We start from the raw sequence: 15,055 nt of genomic DNA, 5'->3' as shown, positions 1-15,055 counted from the left end.
GCAGCTAAAATGCCATGGCACTGGAAGAAAGTAAATGGATAAAGCCAATGAAATAGGGACATAATCAAAGGCAAATAAACTACTGATAATAAATATTTGATCTCTTTATACTTTTTGGACTCTAGTCCATAAAAAACTTATGCTAAAATAAGAACATGTTAAGTGCTTCGTTTCTTTCCTACCACACATCACCACTCATTTCTTGTTGTCATATATCTATTCTACTACTTGTAGGTACATTTATAAGATAAAGTATTAAACAGATGAGCTCTAGAAAATGACAATACATGGAAACATTTTCATTTCAAAGTGTATTTCATTAATTCAGTGTAAAAGCATTTATTAGAAAGGAACTCTGATAAAGTTTAAAAGCTTGCTGAGAGTCAGTGCTCTTTTAGGTTATGTCCAATTAAAAGAAAAACTTGCCAACATTGCTAAAGAAAGTTCATTCAAGGGAGGTGTTTACAAATTAGAAATGGTTGTTAGCATAAATGTGCCTCAAGAAGGAAAAATAAAGGAGGAAAGGCTAATGAAGACATCCAGATTGACAATTTTGAATAATTTCAAAAGATATCAGAATATATATCAAAAAGATCTTAAAACAGGGCAAAAATTAAGGTAAAAATTGTATTTAAAAAGTGGGAATCTCTAAATTATAAATTGTAGTTTGGCAAAGAAGAACTGTCCAGTATTTGCTGCAGTATTTGCTCCCTTCTTAGATCAAGCAAAGGCTGTTAATTTCTTTCTTCGGGGTGTTTTAAGCATAGGGACTCCTGCCTTGATTAAAAAATTGGGAAAAATGATGGCTTAAAATTCTGTAGTTTTTACATAGAGGCCCTTTCCGCACGAGCCAATAACAGCGCCCTAGGGACGGCAAAAACGCCATCCCTAGGGAGCTGTTCGCATGGGGGGCGCAGCTGCATCGCAGCAACACTGCCCTCGCTCCCCCCCAGCGGTGCGAAGCCACTTTTTCCCAACCTCACTCCCCGAGTGAGGTTTTCTGGAAACAGTGGCTTGCAGCCGCTGCTGTGCAAACGGCAGTGGCTGGAAAACATCATTCCCCCCCTTTCTCGAACGACGTACCTTCCCTGCGTCCTTCCGGTGCATCGCCCAGGCCAGGGGACATGCCCCCCTGCCCTGCGACTCCAGAGCGGTTGGGCAGGGGGCGTGTCCCCTGGCCTGGGCGATGTACCGGAAGGTCACAGGGAAGGTATGTCGTTCGGGCGACGGCGCAACACTGTGCCGTCTTCCCTGCCCCTGCCGGGACCGACGCACCCCCCCCCCCAGCGTGGCCGTGCGGAAACGGCCAGAGTTTCCTAAGTTGCTGGCATGGCGGTGTGGGAGGGGGAGGGGGGCAATTATTTTAGATTTACTTTCACTGTTCCTTATATTCCATAATATGACAAATGTCACTTTGGAAATTGTTACTCACACAGTCTTTGGATCTCATAGATTAACTGCTTGTTATCTTTCATTCCTTGCTGCCTGTTTATTTAAACTTATATCTAATGATATGAACTACTTCTGTGACCAGAAAGAGCAATGTTCACCAATTTCCTTTTTCACTGTAACCTTCTTGATTATACCCATCATTTTAATGGTGCAGAGGTAGGAACTGGTAAGGGTGAAATAGAAAAGATTTGCTTGTGAAAAGAGCTATGCTCAGGACCTCAATTTGGCAACTGTGAACCCCATGGGGCCCACTAGTGTGTTTCCTGGAGCCCACCCAATATTTTTAGAAGGTGGAAAAGGCTAAGTGTGGTTTCTGATGGACCACTGGAAATCTGATTGGCTGTGCCAATTCAAAAACTGTTGCTTTCACACCTGTTGCCACTATAGCACAAGGATCTTTATTATGCAGCTGAAGGTTAGTTGTGTGTAAGCTAGAAAGTAAAACAGTATGTTCCTTTAAAAAGTTATCAGAGCTTCTCTCTGAAATGTTGAAGATTTCAGTTGCTACTAGAGTTATGCATGACCTCACTCCTTGAAAGTTTGTGGTTGACTCCACCACCCTGTGTCAAAAGATACCCCAGGCTCAAGAAGGTGAAGACCCCTGAGCTATGCTTTTAATGCTTTTGATCGGACCTATTTCTAATTAATCTGTGGAAGTTTTTTCCCATCACCCACAATAGAGGTCTAGAGATTTGTGATTAACTCTTCAAAGACATTGGAAACTTTTCTGCTTGTATGAATGGAAAGGCATGGGAGATTATAGAAAAACAAACATTAGTGATCTGGGCATTTTTCAAGATTTGGCATATCCTCTTAAATTTTGGGATAAATGACTGTAGTAACTTAAGAGTTGAGAAAGTTTTGTGTGCTGATGTGCAGAGGCTTATTTACCAATGCCCACAGACTCAACTTTCTTTTGGAATGAACTTTGGCTGCAGCACATTTTATTAAAACCAACATAGGAAGCTGGGCGAGCATAAGGGGCACATCCTATCTTCTGGGCAATCCTGCCAAACTTGGCACCATCCCCAATCCCTATTGGGTAATTGGGAAAGTTACTAGGTGCCACCTGAGTGTCTGCCCATTATTTGACACCCCTTCCTTCTGGGGCTAACGGGCTCCCTAGCAGAGCCTCCACAGCTTGAGTTATCAAGCCCGCCCCACCTTCAGACCTCAATAAGAGGTCCCCAAGCCATTGGGAGGTGTGGCATGCAAGCTCGGCTTTCCTGGAAAGGATGTGCCCCTATGCCCAAAACCCACCTACACTGCAACAAAAAGCAAATTAACATTCAATAATAAATTCAACCAATCCAACCCAGAAAACAAGGGGGAAGGGTGGGTCCTCTCGCTCTGTGGCCTTGAAAGAGGCCAGGGCCTACCAGGCGCCACCTTATGTAGATGCACCCAGGCTTCCTTGTCAAATGATGGGACCCCATCACATGACTCCGGGCTGGGTGCAGCCACTCCCACCGCAGCTGGCCTTTTCCGCTTGCCCCTTTCCAGCTGCAATGGCAGCTTCAGGTAAGTCCGGGACTGCATTTTCATAGTGTTTATCTGCTCTAGATTGTTGAGAATATTTGAATTTTCCTCCACAGAAAGGTGGGATAATAAGGAGTTGAAAGATTGTTGTCCTGAATTCCTCAGTGGTTACTTCTTCCAGCCTGTAAGTTGTCACTGGAGCACCCATGGAGAATAGCTGTTCAAAGAATAGCATGTTGAATTATCTACAGGTTCAAAGCTCAGAAAAGCATTCTGTGGCATAAAAATACTAGTTCCATTTCATGCCCCGTTAGCCATACCTATCAGGATCCCTTACAAGTCCAGCTGCTAGTTTGAACTGGAACACTTTATAAGAAAAGCTCTACACTAGTACAGAAATGGTTTATTTTTTCAACATCTGTGGACTCAAACACAGTGATTTCAAATATGTACTTTCTGTGTCTTAGGATATCTTTTGACAGAATTAAGAAGTGTTAACAGCATAAGCACACATTTCCATGTTAGCGTGGCAGCAGCCATTGATGTCCGTGCATAACATTCCTTACAATCTCCTTTCCACAGCATTCTTTGAGCCTGTATGAGTCATCAAATCTATCACCAGTCAGATAGCAACCAGTTGTACAAGTGCCAGGAAGCAATAGCAGCATCTGTGCTCTGCTATTGGCTGTCCAAAGAAATTGGTTGGCTATTCTGACAGAGTGCTGGACTTGATGAACTGTTGTAGTTCAGCCACTGTTGTACCTCCTGCAGCAGACACCTCTCCATTAGTTCTGTTAGAACCATCTTACCCTCCTCATATGGATCCCCCAGTTTGAATCCACTTGATTTTGAGGTGACTTTGCTGTCCAGGGATGGGATTGAATTTGAGCTTTTCTCTATTTGAGGGCTCTGAGGAGCTCCTTCTTTCACCTGGGTTCTGTCTTGGCTGGGGCAAGTTGAGGAAATGGGCTTGCAGAGATTGTGGATGAGGCTGCATCTCTGTCTACATTTCCACAATGCTAGTCCTCCCATTCAGATCCAGTGCAGAAAGACTGCTTTTCTCAGTTCCATGTCTTCTCTCAGATCCATGCCCTTCCATTCTGCAGAAGGATTTTTCATTATTGCCTTGGTGTTGATGTTGATGCCAGTCTCCATCCGCACTGCCTTGTCATGTCCATCACTCAAAGTTAAGACAATTTATCCCACGCTCTTCCAGTGGTTCTAATATATTCTTATTTCTAATATACTCTTATCTGGTAGCTCCAGCATTGAGTCTAAGCTCCCTTCAGAATTATCCTCCAGTGAGTCGGGGTGTGGGGAGGGGGCATGCTCCTTTCATCTAGTGAGAACCTGTGCCTCTGCTCAGAGCAGATAGCCAATTCATTTGAAATCATTATCATCATCTTCATCATCATCTCTGAAAACCATCAATCTTGTCTTCAAGGCCGGACAATCTGAGTCTGTTAGACAAGTGTCATTCCCTATGCTACAGAATCTGCTAGAACAGAACTGTCCCTGCCCTTCTGCTCAGAAGGTGGAATCTTTATACTGGGCTGACAAAGGTCGAATCCCCACTACCGTCTTAGCCAGGTTTCAGAACACAAACTAACCAGGTTTGAGGGATGACTTCCCTGGTCGAATCCCCACTACCGTCTTAGCCAGGTTTCAGAACACAAACGACCTCAAACCTGGTTAGTTTGTGTTCTGAAACCTGGCTAAGACGATAGTGGGGATTCAACCGGGGAGGTCATCCCTCAAACCTGGTTAGTTTGTGTTCTGAAACCTGGCTAAGATGGTAGTGGGGATTCGACCAAAGACAGTGGTAAATCTCTTTTGGCCACACAGGAGCTAACTCTCTAGTTGTGGAATCCACCCATAATAAGCAAACAGCATCCTATCACTCAACCCAAATAGTTAGGGAGGGACACAAATTGGATAGTTGAATAGTCAGGTCTGTTCCTGAGCTTCCCTCTAACTCACATTAGTCAACTGTGGGCTGCTACCAGTTATGGGCTGCTACAAGTTATTCCTGTAGAAAAGAATGTCAGGCTTCTGGGAGACCTTCCTGATTAAAACAAGAGATTGACTGAGGTGAAGCCATTAAGTTCTCCAGAACGAAAATTAACACTGCAAACCACGTAATGAATTCTGCTAGTACAGCATGACGGCCTCCATAATCCTCAGACACATGATTGGCTACATTCAGTAGCCTGTTCCAACTATTCCAGTGGGAAACGTAAAGGTTTTCCTTTTGAAGGTGCTATCCTTTTAGCATGCAAATGGATGATACTGTTGGGTGCATTCAAAAAAACATGCATGGCACAGTCTGTGGGAAATACAGCTACTTACAAACCCAGACTATGGACCAGGTACTGGTTATCATACCACATGTAGGGCTTTTATAATACCCAGGGTCAATTTCAGAAGGTTCTACCCAACACAATTCATCTTCCTGCAGCAGCATAATAAGGTCTGCTATTCCAAACAAAGGCCTAAAGGCATATTTCAATCCCCAATGGGCATCAACCTCTCCAGTAGCAGCCTTTCTGACTACTTCCCTTATCTAGGGATGGAGCACTAAAAAAAATTCCATAAAAGGTTATGCCATTTTTGTCAGCCTGATCTTATCTCACTATGGAAAGCTGTGATGTTTCTCACAGTTGTGTCCCCTCCCCCACAACCCTTGTTATATCAGGTTGAAAAATTAGGTTGAAACCCTGTTCATTAAAACTGCAATTGAAGTAGTACTGTCCTTATATGAAATATGTTTTCTATTACAGATATTTCTTGGTTCCTAAAAGGGGTGCTGGACTTTAGAACTTTTGGACTTTAGAAACCTAAATGTTTTCTTTATACTTTTGATTTTTTAAATGGTTTCCTTGACTGACTTTTTACAAATAAATGAGTGGTTTGCTTCTTTTGGAACTTAAAGTTGCATATTTTCATATTTCTGTTGTCTCAATATCTAGGCAATATCTGCACTTACATGTGATGATAAACGTGTCCAATATACTGTCCTTTGGGCCGCCACAGCCCCAAGAGTCTTTACCAAATACCTCCCTGATTGAACTATTAAGGACCCTGGAATGCAGTGTTTTCCTATATTTGCTGTCTTCTCCCATGACATGCTAAATTCATATGTCAAGTTAATGTTGGGGTTTTTGATAATCTTGGCCTCATGATTAGTCAGTACAAATCCTTCTTGTTCCTCACACAATGCATAGTCTTCATTGGGGCAGTGTTGGATTTCCCTCCTATTACATTACCATTTTGGCAGGGAAAGCACACTCTGTGGCTTTGGAAAGCTTCTATCATGGCAGGTCTGCACGTATCCCAGGTGTATGACTACATAGTAGATAACTTGATGAACAACAGTTACAGGTAGATGCAACTGTTTTCATTCATGTTCCCTTTTTAAGGTTTATTTGATCATGTATATTGTTATCCTCCCCTTTTTTTTAAAGGTTATTTGACCATTCCATGGAAGGGTTCAAAAACTGGGATTTCATGACTACTCATTGCTGGGGTGAAAAAGCAGCTGGTGACTGGATTTTGGAAATTTATGATACCCCATCACAGCTGAGAAATGTCAAAACTCCAGGTATGACTCATATAATTATTTTCCTTACATATTTTATTAGCGTAAAGGATAGTTCTGGGAAGAAGGAGAAACATATTGGAGACGACATTATGTGTAACACATAAAAACATGATCACAAACATTTGAACGATTTGGAAGCAAATAGGCAACCAGTTTAACTAAGCCAAATATTTCATTTTCCATTCTCTATTACTTTCCCTTGTTTGGTATCTTCAGAATTTTACACTGCCTGCAGTTTTTGAGCTATTTTCAAGTGTAGTCTCATCCTGAATGCTTTGCATAGAGGATGATTACCAAGGCAAGAATGTTCACTAAATCCTAAATATTGTTAATATTGTTAAATATTGTTAACAACCTAAATATTGTTGAAATCTTCAATAGCATTCACAGTATTCACTTGCTCCTCACCCTGATTGGTTTGGATCCAGTTAATCCCTTTCTTGGACCAATCCTTTTCATTACTTTGTTGAAAAATAGAAAATTAACTTATGTCCTGTAGTTCTTCAGCACTGCTCGTGTCACACTTTTCTTCAACAAACAGGCTCAGTAGTCTACAGGTGTTGACCCACCAGCAAAGGTAATATTAATAAGAAAGAACTTAAAGCCCATGGAAATAATGGCTTGGATCCATACTAGGGTGTATGTGGAAAGATTTGTGGAAGGATTTCCATCTGTGACTTCCATGTCTGCCCAGCTTTCTCCTGCAATTGCCCAAAATTCATTGGATTGGCCAGCCAGGTTTCCAAAAGAAAAGCTTATACCAATAATGATGTGCCCTAAGGTATTCTGAAAACTAATTCAGGATGTGTAGACTTGTTAATTTATAGCAGCAAAATAAAACGGAAAGCCAGTGACACTTTAAAATTTAATAAAATTTATTCCACCATAAGTTTTCATGAGGCAGAGATCAACAACTGCTGTTCAGTCAAACACACTTGGAGTACTGTGTTCAGTTCTGCTCGCCACATCTCAAAAAGGATATCGAAGAGATAGAAAAAGTGCAGAGAAGAATAACGGGGATGATTGAGGGACTGAAGCATCTTCCTTATGAGGAGAGGCTGCAGCGTTTGGGACTCTTTAATTTGGGGAGGAGACGTCTGAGGGGGGATATGATTGAAGTCTATAAAATTATGCATGGGGTAGAAAATGTCAACAGAGATAAATTTTTCTCTCTTTCTCACAATACTAAAACCAGGAGGCATACATTGAAAATTCTGGGGGGAAGAATTAGGACTAATAAAAAGAAACATTTCTTCACGCAACACGTGATTGGTGTTTGGAATATGCTGCCACAGGAGGTGGTGATGGCCACTATCCTGGATAGCTTTAAAAAGGGCATGGACAGATTTATGGAGAAGTCGATCTATGGCTACCAATCTTGATCCTCTTTGATCTGAAATTGCAAATGCCTTAGCAGACCAGGTGCTTGAGAGCAGCAGCAGCAGCAGCAGAAGGCCATTGCTTTCACATCATGCATGTGAGCTCCCAAAGGCATCTGGTGGGCCACTGAGAGTAGCAGAGGGCTGAACTAGATGGACTGTGGTCTGATCCAGCAGGCTCTTTCTTATGCTCGTATGTTCTTACATCATTTATAATGTTATTGTACTATTAGTTTTTTCCTACTATCCATATTGCAATATCAAGTGTTGCCATTTTTAGTTTGTGAGACCAAGGCACAACGATAGTTGTAATGTGTTGAATCCAGATAATGTTTTGCTGACAGAGTTTCATGATTCCCCCTTTTGTGATTCTCCATTTCTACTGCAGCCCATTAATCTCCCAAAAATGCTGCTCCTGGTAGACAGGGGACCTCCGGAATTGCAAATGGGGAGTCTACACCAGGAGAGGGGAACTGGCAGAAATTAAATGTCACCTTCAGTTAGCAGAAAATCAGCATTGTTATTGTTCTCAGCAATAACTATAATATAACCCGCAACCAGATCCAAAAGTAAAGACAGGTGCAGTATTTGCGAAAAATCATTTTTCCAATATGTCTCTCTTAGGTAAATTGAAAGAATGGTCATTAGTACTTTATGGGACATCCACTCAGCCTTACTCCCAAAGAAATGATTTTCCAAAAGCAGAACGGGTACGCTCAAGTCCAATAGAAGAGCCAACAGAAGATTATGGGACAGATGATTATGCAGGTAACAATGAACAGTAGTTTCCAAAGTACTGAACTACATAATTTATGTTGAACATTTGATCCCCTATTAGGTACTAGTTCAAGGCAGGAAGAGGATCAATACAGATCACAGGAGTCTGCACTGTATATTCACATTTTCTTATCTTCTTGCTTTACAAGTCACAAACATAATTGAACCCAAATAATTTGTATTAGTCATGCAATAGTAAAGATAAAGGGTTGGATCCAGATTACATTTTCCAGTTGTAAAAGGCATCTTTCCTCCCTTTCCCCTCTCCTTTCATACTACTGATCTCCAGGAATTGCTGTTCCTGGCAGACAGGATCCTGAGGGATGACATAGGGGAGTTAAAGCAAGACATAGCAATCAGAAAAAATGGTCAAGTCTAGATCCAATTCAAGCAGTTGTTCTGTATGTCTATAGTCAGGCATGATTTGGATATAGGTGTGTACTTAAGAAACCATAGGTGTCTATGTGACTTTCTTATATCGTTATCATTTAACTTCTAGCCAAAGGTACACCTCAGTAATGCTGCGCATTCATTCTGGGTAAAGCACACATGTAAATACCATTAGAAAATCTCTGCTTTCATTCTGAGCTTTTTATTAAAGCATAACTATTGCATTCTTAACATAAACTACATCCACAAAACATTATACCATCTATCCATCATTATTACACAGGTAATTAAAGGAAAAAAAATTACAGGACTCCATAAAATTTCTAATCCAAATTTGAGAAGGTCACAGGAAGGAGCCCCTTCTGAGAAGATCTCAATCAGCACAACTTCACATATTTATAGGATTTTAAAATCATCTTCTAATAGTTAACTATCCCAACTTGATAAGAGTGCACATTCTTGACTAACTCATTATCTCATACCTTTAGTTATCATACAAAGCTATGTATACTTAAAATGTCTTCTTAGAGAATATGAAAATGTTAGTTTACTCTGACTGCTTTTTATCTTAACAAAGCTTATGTAAAGAGTGATTACATATTTTTCATAAATTTTCACATTTCTCAAAAATTTTCACATTTTCTTTTGGTCCTTAACCAATACATCCATCCTTGAGCCATATCTTCACTTCTGTGAAGCTAAACATTCTTATGATTCTCAGGCGCTTTTGCATGTGGGCCTCAATTTTATCAATTGATAGTGGGTTAGATGGTTTCTAATCTACATAAGGCTATGTATTATGTTTCTTATTCCTGCTGTTCAAAACTCTTCTATTCTGAGTCTTTTAACTTCCAAGAAGGAAGTTTCAGAACAGTCCTTCTTGGCATGCTTCCCTGTCAGGTCAGGTTTGTTCTCTTTGTGTGTCCAGCAACATCTTACATGATCTTTCTGGTCAAGTCCATCAACCATTCCCCTATATTTCAGCCATATCTGTGACATAGAGCTTTTGTTTCCCTTTGTACAAGGTCCTTGCAATGCAGAGTGCAGTAAAGTTGGATGTGGTGGGCCTGGACCAGACCATTGCAATGACTGTCTACACTACTACTACAAATCTAAAAACAACACAAGGTAAGAAGCATATATTTCTATACTGATTGTTATTCATTCACCCAGCACGTTTGCTGGAATACACCTTTCTTTAACTTACTTGACATCATTGCTTGAAGCTGATTGGGGTGATTAAGAACAAAAACACAGCAGATGAGGGAAGGTTACTCCAGATCACACATATCTGTGACTTCTCTGGGATTTCAAATGTGTTTGCCCTATCACATGTCTACCTGAAATTCCACAGAAGCTGCTTACGTCTCCCACAGAACTCTATATTCACAGTTTTTTCTGTTAAAAAGCATTGGGCTATAATACATGCGTTTCCACATAAGATTTAGTCATTCCCTGTAACTTCTTAAAAAGTCTGTCTTGTAAAAAACATTGAGCCACATTTATGCTGGGAGATGCCAAGATTAAATTCTACAGTGCAGATATGTGGACAGTGTGCATCATGGGATAATGATGGCTTCTTTGATCTGTATGTACAACTTCTCCTTTAATATCCCTAGTATGTTGCTAAGTTGTGGCAGCACATCAATGCTCTTCAAACCCTTTTACATTCTACATTTTAGGTTTAGTAAGTCACAAGATAAAGAAACCAGGAAGATTTGAAGGATCACCTTATGTGTCAGTGTTCTAGATATTATGTGGGTAAGATGTTTGGAAATTAATGACATACAAACTAGCATAAGTACTTCATGGATACGTTTATGTTGTGCTGTTAGTAGTGGTCTGGGAATTTGGACAGAAAACCAAGAAGGACCAGTTTCCACATTCCTAACAATAACCAGCAGTTTCATAGATAAGGCTGCATCAGAGTTGGAAAGGGTTTTTTTTTCTGACAATTCATTTTTTTCACAAAATGCACTAATAATTCTGGCTGTGCCTCTTATCTTATACAATGCAGAATCTGTGTTCCCAATTGTCCAACTGGCCACTACAGTGCAGATAAGAAGCGCTGCAAAAAATGTTCAGCCAACTGTGAAACGTGTTTTGGAGGTCACAGCGACCAGTGCAATACTTGCAAACCTGGGTACTATATCCATGAAGAAACCAGAAATTGCATTACCAGCTGCCCAGATGGATTTTACTTGGATAATAGTCAGTATTGTTAAATTATTTAATATGTTTGAACATCTGCCAATAGGAAATGTTCATCTTGATAAGTTATGGTACACACTAAGATAAATTAGATATCCTTCATGATATAACACAGGAAATATATGGATATTCTGAGAAATATGTTATTTCTGCTTCGAGTCTTGTGCAAATTTAAGATTAAGTTAGCAAATTTAAGTTTAAGTTAGCAAATTTAAGTTAGCAAAAAACTGGGTTTCAATCACTTCTAATTAAGGTTTTAATTAACTTTCTTGGTGGCCATTGCCAAGTTACAGTCTGAAACATACATGGCTTTTAAAAGAGACAGGATAATTTCATGGATGCCTGAGTGGGACCATCATGTTCAGAGACTTTTGTACCTCTAAATGCCAGTTACTGAGAAGAAGCATCAGCAAGAGAAGGCTTTGGCCATCCTGAGCATTTGGTTGGCCATTGTGAAAAACAGAATGCTGGACTAGATGAACCATAGGCCTGATCTAGCAGACTCTTTTTCAGTTTTTTAGTTACAAATTAAATATTAATGGCCTTAACCAAGTACTTAAGTACTGCAACAAGAAATGTGTGGCACTAGCTATTTATTTTGCAAATGCTTTCAAAAGCATAATTTAAAAAATATTGAGGGTAAAAATTTTCACTTAGAAGAAATGTTTAAGAGATGAAGGCAAGGCAATAATTTATTATTACATCTCTAGAATTAAATGTTTTAAACTGCACCACCAGTTGCTTCAAGTACTTGTTGAGCATTGTTTTTAAAAAATCAACTACCGGTAGTCTTTTATTGCTACTGAATGAAAAATATTCATTCTTCAAAGTGTGTTTATTGCCCTGAAGTCTTCCACCCTTGCGACTTTGTAGCCCTTGTGACTTTGTACCAACTGTTAGCTGCTGTCATCTTTCCAGCCCTCTCAACTATCCAACAAACAAGCAGATAAGTTCTTTAAATGTTTAAAAACACTATACAATGAAAACAATGAAAAAAGAGACTACCATTCTCTACCAGCAACGTGGAGGAATTTATAAATTGCAATATCAGCCCTACTTTCTATAAAAAGGAAAGGAAAGCCACACTAAATATCGGTTGTCTGGAGCTGACAGCAGATATATGACATCAAAGTATCCAACTTATTTATGACTGATGTGGGTTGAAGTTCTTCTGGAATAATACTCACCACCTCCTTAGGCTCTGTCCTGTCAAGCTGAAAGAGATAGGAGACACTACAACTGCTTCAGAACTATGTCCTAGCTGTGTCTTTATGTGCTTTTGCAGCCCTTCTGTTTCCAGCCATCTAGATCTCTGGCTGGTTTATAGTGCAACAGTTCTCTGCCATAACCTATCTCAAAACTTTCCTTTACCTGCTAACAGCTGAATTATCAACACTGACCTAACTGTGCCTCTGTTTCCCCTTTTTGTCTGTTTAGTTCATATTCCTCAATGTATGTCTACTGTAAAAATGGCACTGCAGTTTAGTCCTCTTTTTATTTTTAGGACATCTCAGTCTTCACTGGCCTTGTCAATCTTGCCATCCACCAGCACAGGCTTCTTCCATTCTTTCCCCATTGTTTCTCCTGATTTCCATACCTTTCTGTGAAGTTATATAGAGTTCATTTTTTGTGTGTCTACAGGACTTTTATCTATACGGAAGATTGAAGCATCTAAAACATACATTAAAATAGCAACTAAAGGTCATATTTTCCTTGTGCTTCTGTTTTCTACACAATAAATGGTTGTGTAAGTCATTTTGTGCAGGATATAGTTATAAAATGTTGTTGACTAGAGTGGTATAGTATTTGAGACTATTATCTGGGAGACCCAGGTCTGAATCCCCACTCATGTCATAGGAGCTCTCTGGATGACCTTGGGCCAGGCTTACTCTTACTTTTTATGAGGATAAAATGGAGAGAAGAATAATCTAAACTTCTTGGGGTCCCCATTGGTGAAAAGGGTGGGATACAAATGAATTAAATAAATAATAAAATAAAATAAATACTTCCATACATTTTAATAACGTAACTTCTAGTTTATATCAGTGAAGCAGTTGTTTTAAAACATTTACCATCCACCATTTTTTCCAAAAGAAATACATTCTCTGGCTCATTCCGCACATGCAGAATAATGCACTTTCAAACTGCTTTCAGTGCTCTTTGAAGCTGTGTGGAATAGCAAAATCCACTTGCAAACAGTTGTGAAAGTGGTTTGAAAACGCATTATTTTGCGTGTGCAGAAGGGGCCTCAGATATATGCAGTTACTTTAGATAATTTGAAGAAGATTAATCATTTTATCCATGTGGAATGCTAAATTTTATTTTAGCTTTTCAGTTCCTGTTTATTATATGAAGTAACTAAATAAACATTGTGATATATACATTACATTTTATGGTAGGTAATTGATCTTGATTTTCTGAAGAACTTTTATTTTTCTTTCAGATAAAATTGTCTGCCGTAAATGCAGTGAAAACTGTAAGACATGTACTGAATTTCAGACCTGCACAGAATGCAGGCATGGCTTAAGGTAAAGAAATGATAGATTGCATTATCACTGTAATAAGGAGGCATATATATAACAAAGAAAGTTCATAATATGATTCTTTAACCTCTAGTTTGCATCCCAATTAAATGTCAGAGTTATTTATTTTATGCTTGCATATACAAGCTCCTGGGTAACAGTGGATAAAAAGCCTTAAGTAGGAGGAAAATAGCTGCTTTAGTTCTTGCAGATGATTTTTTCTCATTTTGTCATGTGATATAACATTTGTGAATAACTGTAGAGGAAGAATTGATGAATGAATACTTTGGATGCACTTCTCTTATAGTTGCAAATTATTTCCGTAACTTTATTGTGACTCTTTCACTTATCTTAAGTACAGCATCCTTAACTTCCACTGTGCTGCAATGTGCCCTTACATTACACAGCAGTGAATGTTTCCAGGGTAGAAGAAGAAGCATTTGGATTTATATCCCCCCTTTCTGTCCTGCAGGAGACTCAAAGGGGCTTACAATCTCCTTGCCCTTCCCCCCTCACAACAAACACCCTGTGAGGTAGGTGGGGCTGAGAGCGCTCTGAGAAGCTGTGACTAGCCCAAGGTCACCCCGCTGGCGTGTGTGGGAGTGTACAGGCTAATCTGAATTCCCCAGATAAGCCTCCACCGCTCAGGCGGCAGAGCTGGGAATCAAACCCGGTTCCTCCAGATTAGATATACGAACTCTTAACCTCCTATGCCACTGCTGCTGGTAGGATGAATTAATCATTTCCTAAACCACCAAGTAAATTATGTAAAAAAGTAGTGCACTTTTCAAGTTTCAGAAAGATCCATAAATTTAAGGCCCTTTCCGCATGGCCAAAAACTGCCCTAGGGACTGCAAAAACTCCGTCCCTAGGGAGCTGTTCGCATAGGGCAGCAGCGCCATTCTCGCTCCCCCCCAGCGACACGAATACGCCATTTTCCAACCACGCTCCACAAGCGAGGTTGTTGAAAAGGGGCATCTTCCCATCAGCGTGGTGCAAACCGCACCGCAGGGAAGCTGTCCCTTTCCCCGTCGCTCCCACTCACTTGCCACTCCAGCGTCATTCTGGAGGACTGCAGGGACCCGCCCACTCTGTCCTCCGACCTTGAGGGTCAGAGGACAGCGTGGACGGGTCCCTGCAGCCCTCCAAAGCGACGCTGGAAAGGCAGGTGAGTGGGGGAGGGCAACCGAGAGGTGGCTTCGTGCGGAGCCACCTCTCCGGCTAGAGAGGGAGCCGGGACTGCT

The 15,055-nt window shown here is 40.4% G+C and overlaps 1 protein-coding gene across 1 annotated transcript in view; it reads left to right on the top strand.

Annotated features, from left to right (window-relative positions):
• Window positions 1-15,055, top strand: part of PCSK5 (proprotein convertase subtilisin/kexin type 5) — a 215,578-nt gene that overhangs the window by 186,954 nt on the left and 13,569 nt on the right. The window contains exons 13-17 of the mRNA XM_048504377.1: window positions 6,396-6,532; window positions 8,536-8,679; window positions 10,104-10,206; window positions 11,096-11,289; window positions 13,733-13,817. Of these exons, the coding sequence (XP_048360334.1) occupies window positions 6,396-6,532; window positions 8,536-8,679; window positions 10,104-10,206; window positions 11,096-11,289; window positions 13,733-13,817 (663 nt within the window). The remainder of the gene's footprint in view (window positions 1-6,395; window positions 6,533-8,535; window positions 8,680-10,103; window positions 10,207-11,095; window positions 11,290-13,732; window positions 13,818-15,055) is intronic.

This window comes from Sphaerodactylus townsendi, linkage group LG07 (genome assembly GCF_021028975.2).
Source record: "Sphaerodactylus townsendi isolate TG3544 linkage group LG07, MPM_Stown_v2.3, whole genome shotgun sequence".
NCBI classification, from domain to species: Eukaryota; Metazoa; Chordata; class Lepidosauria; order Squamata; family Sphaerodactylidae; genus Sphaerodactylus; species Sphaerodactylus townsendi.
The sequence above is the reverse complement of the archived record's forward strand: the minus strand, read 5'-3'. Positions and strand labels throughout refer to the sequence as shown.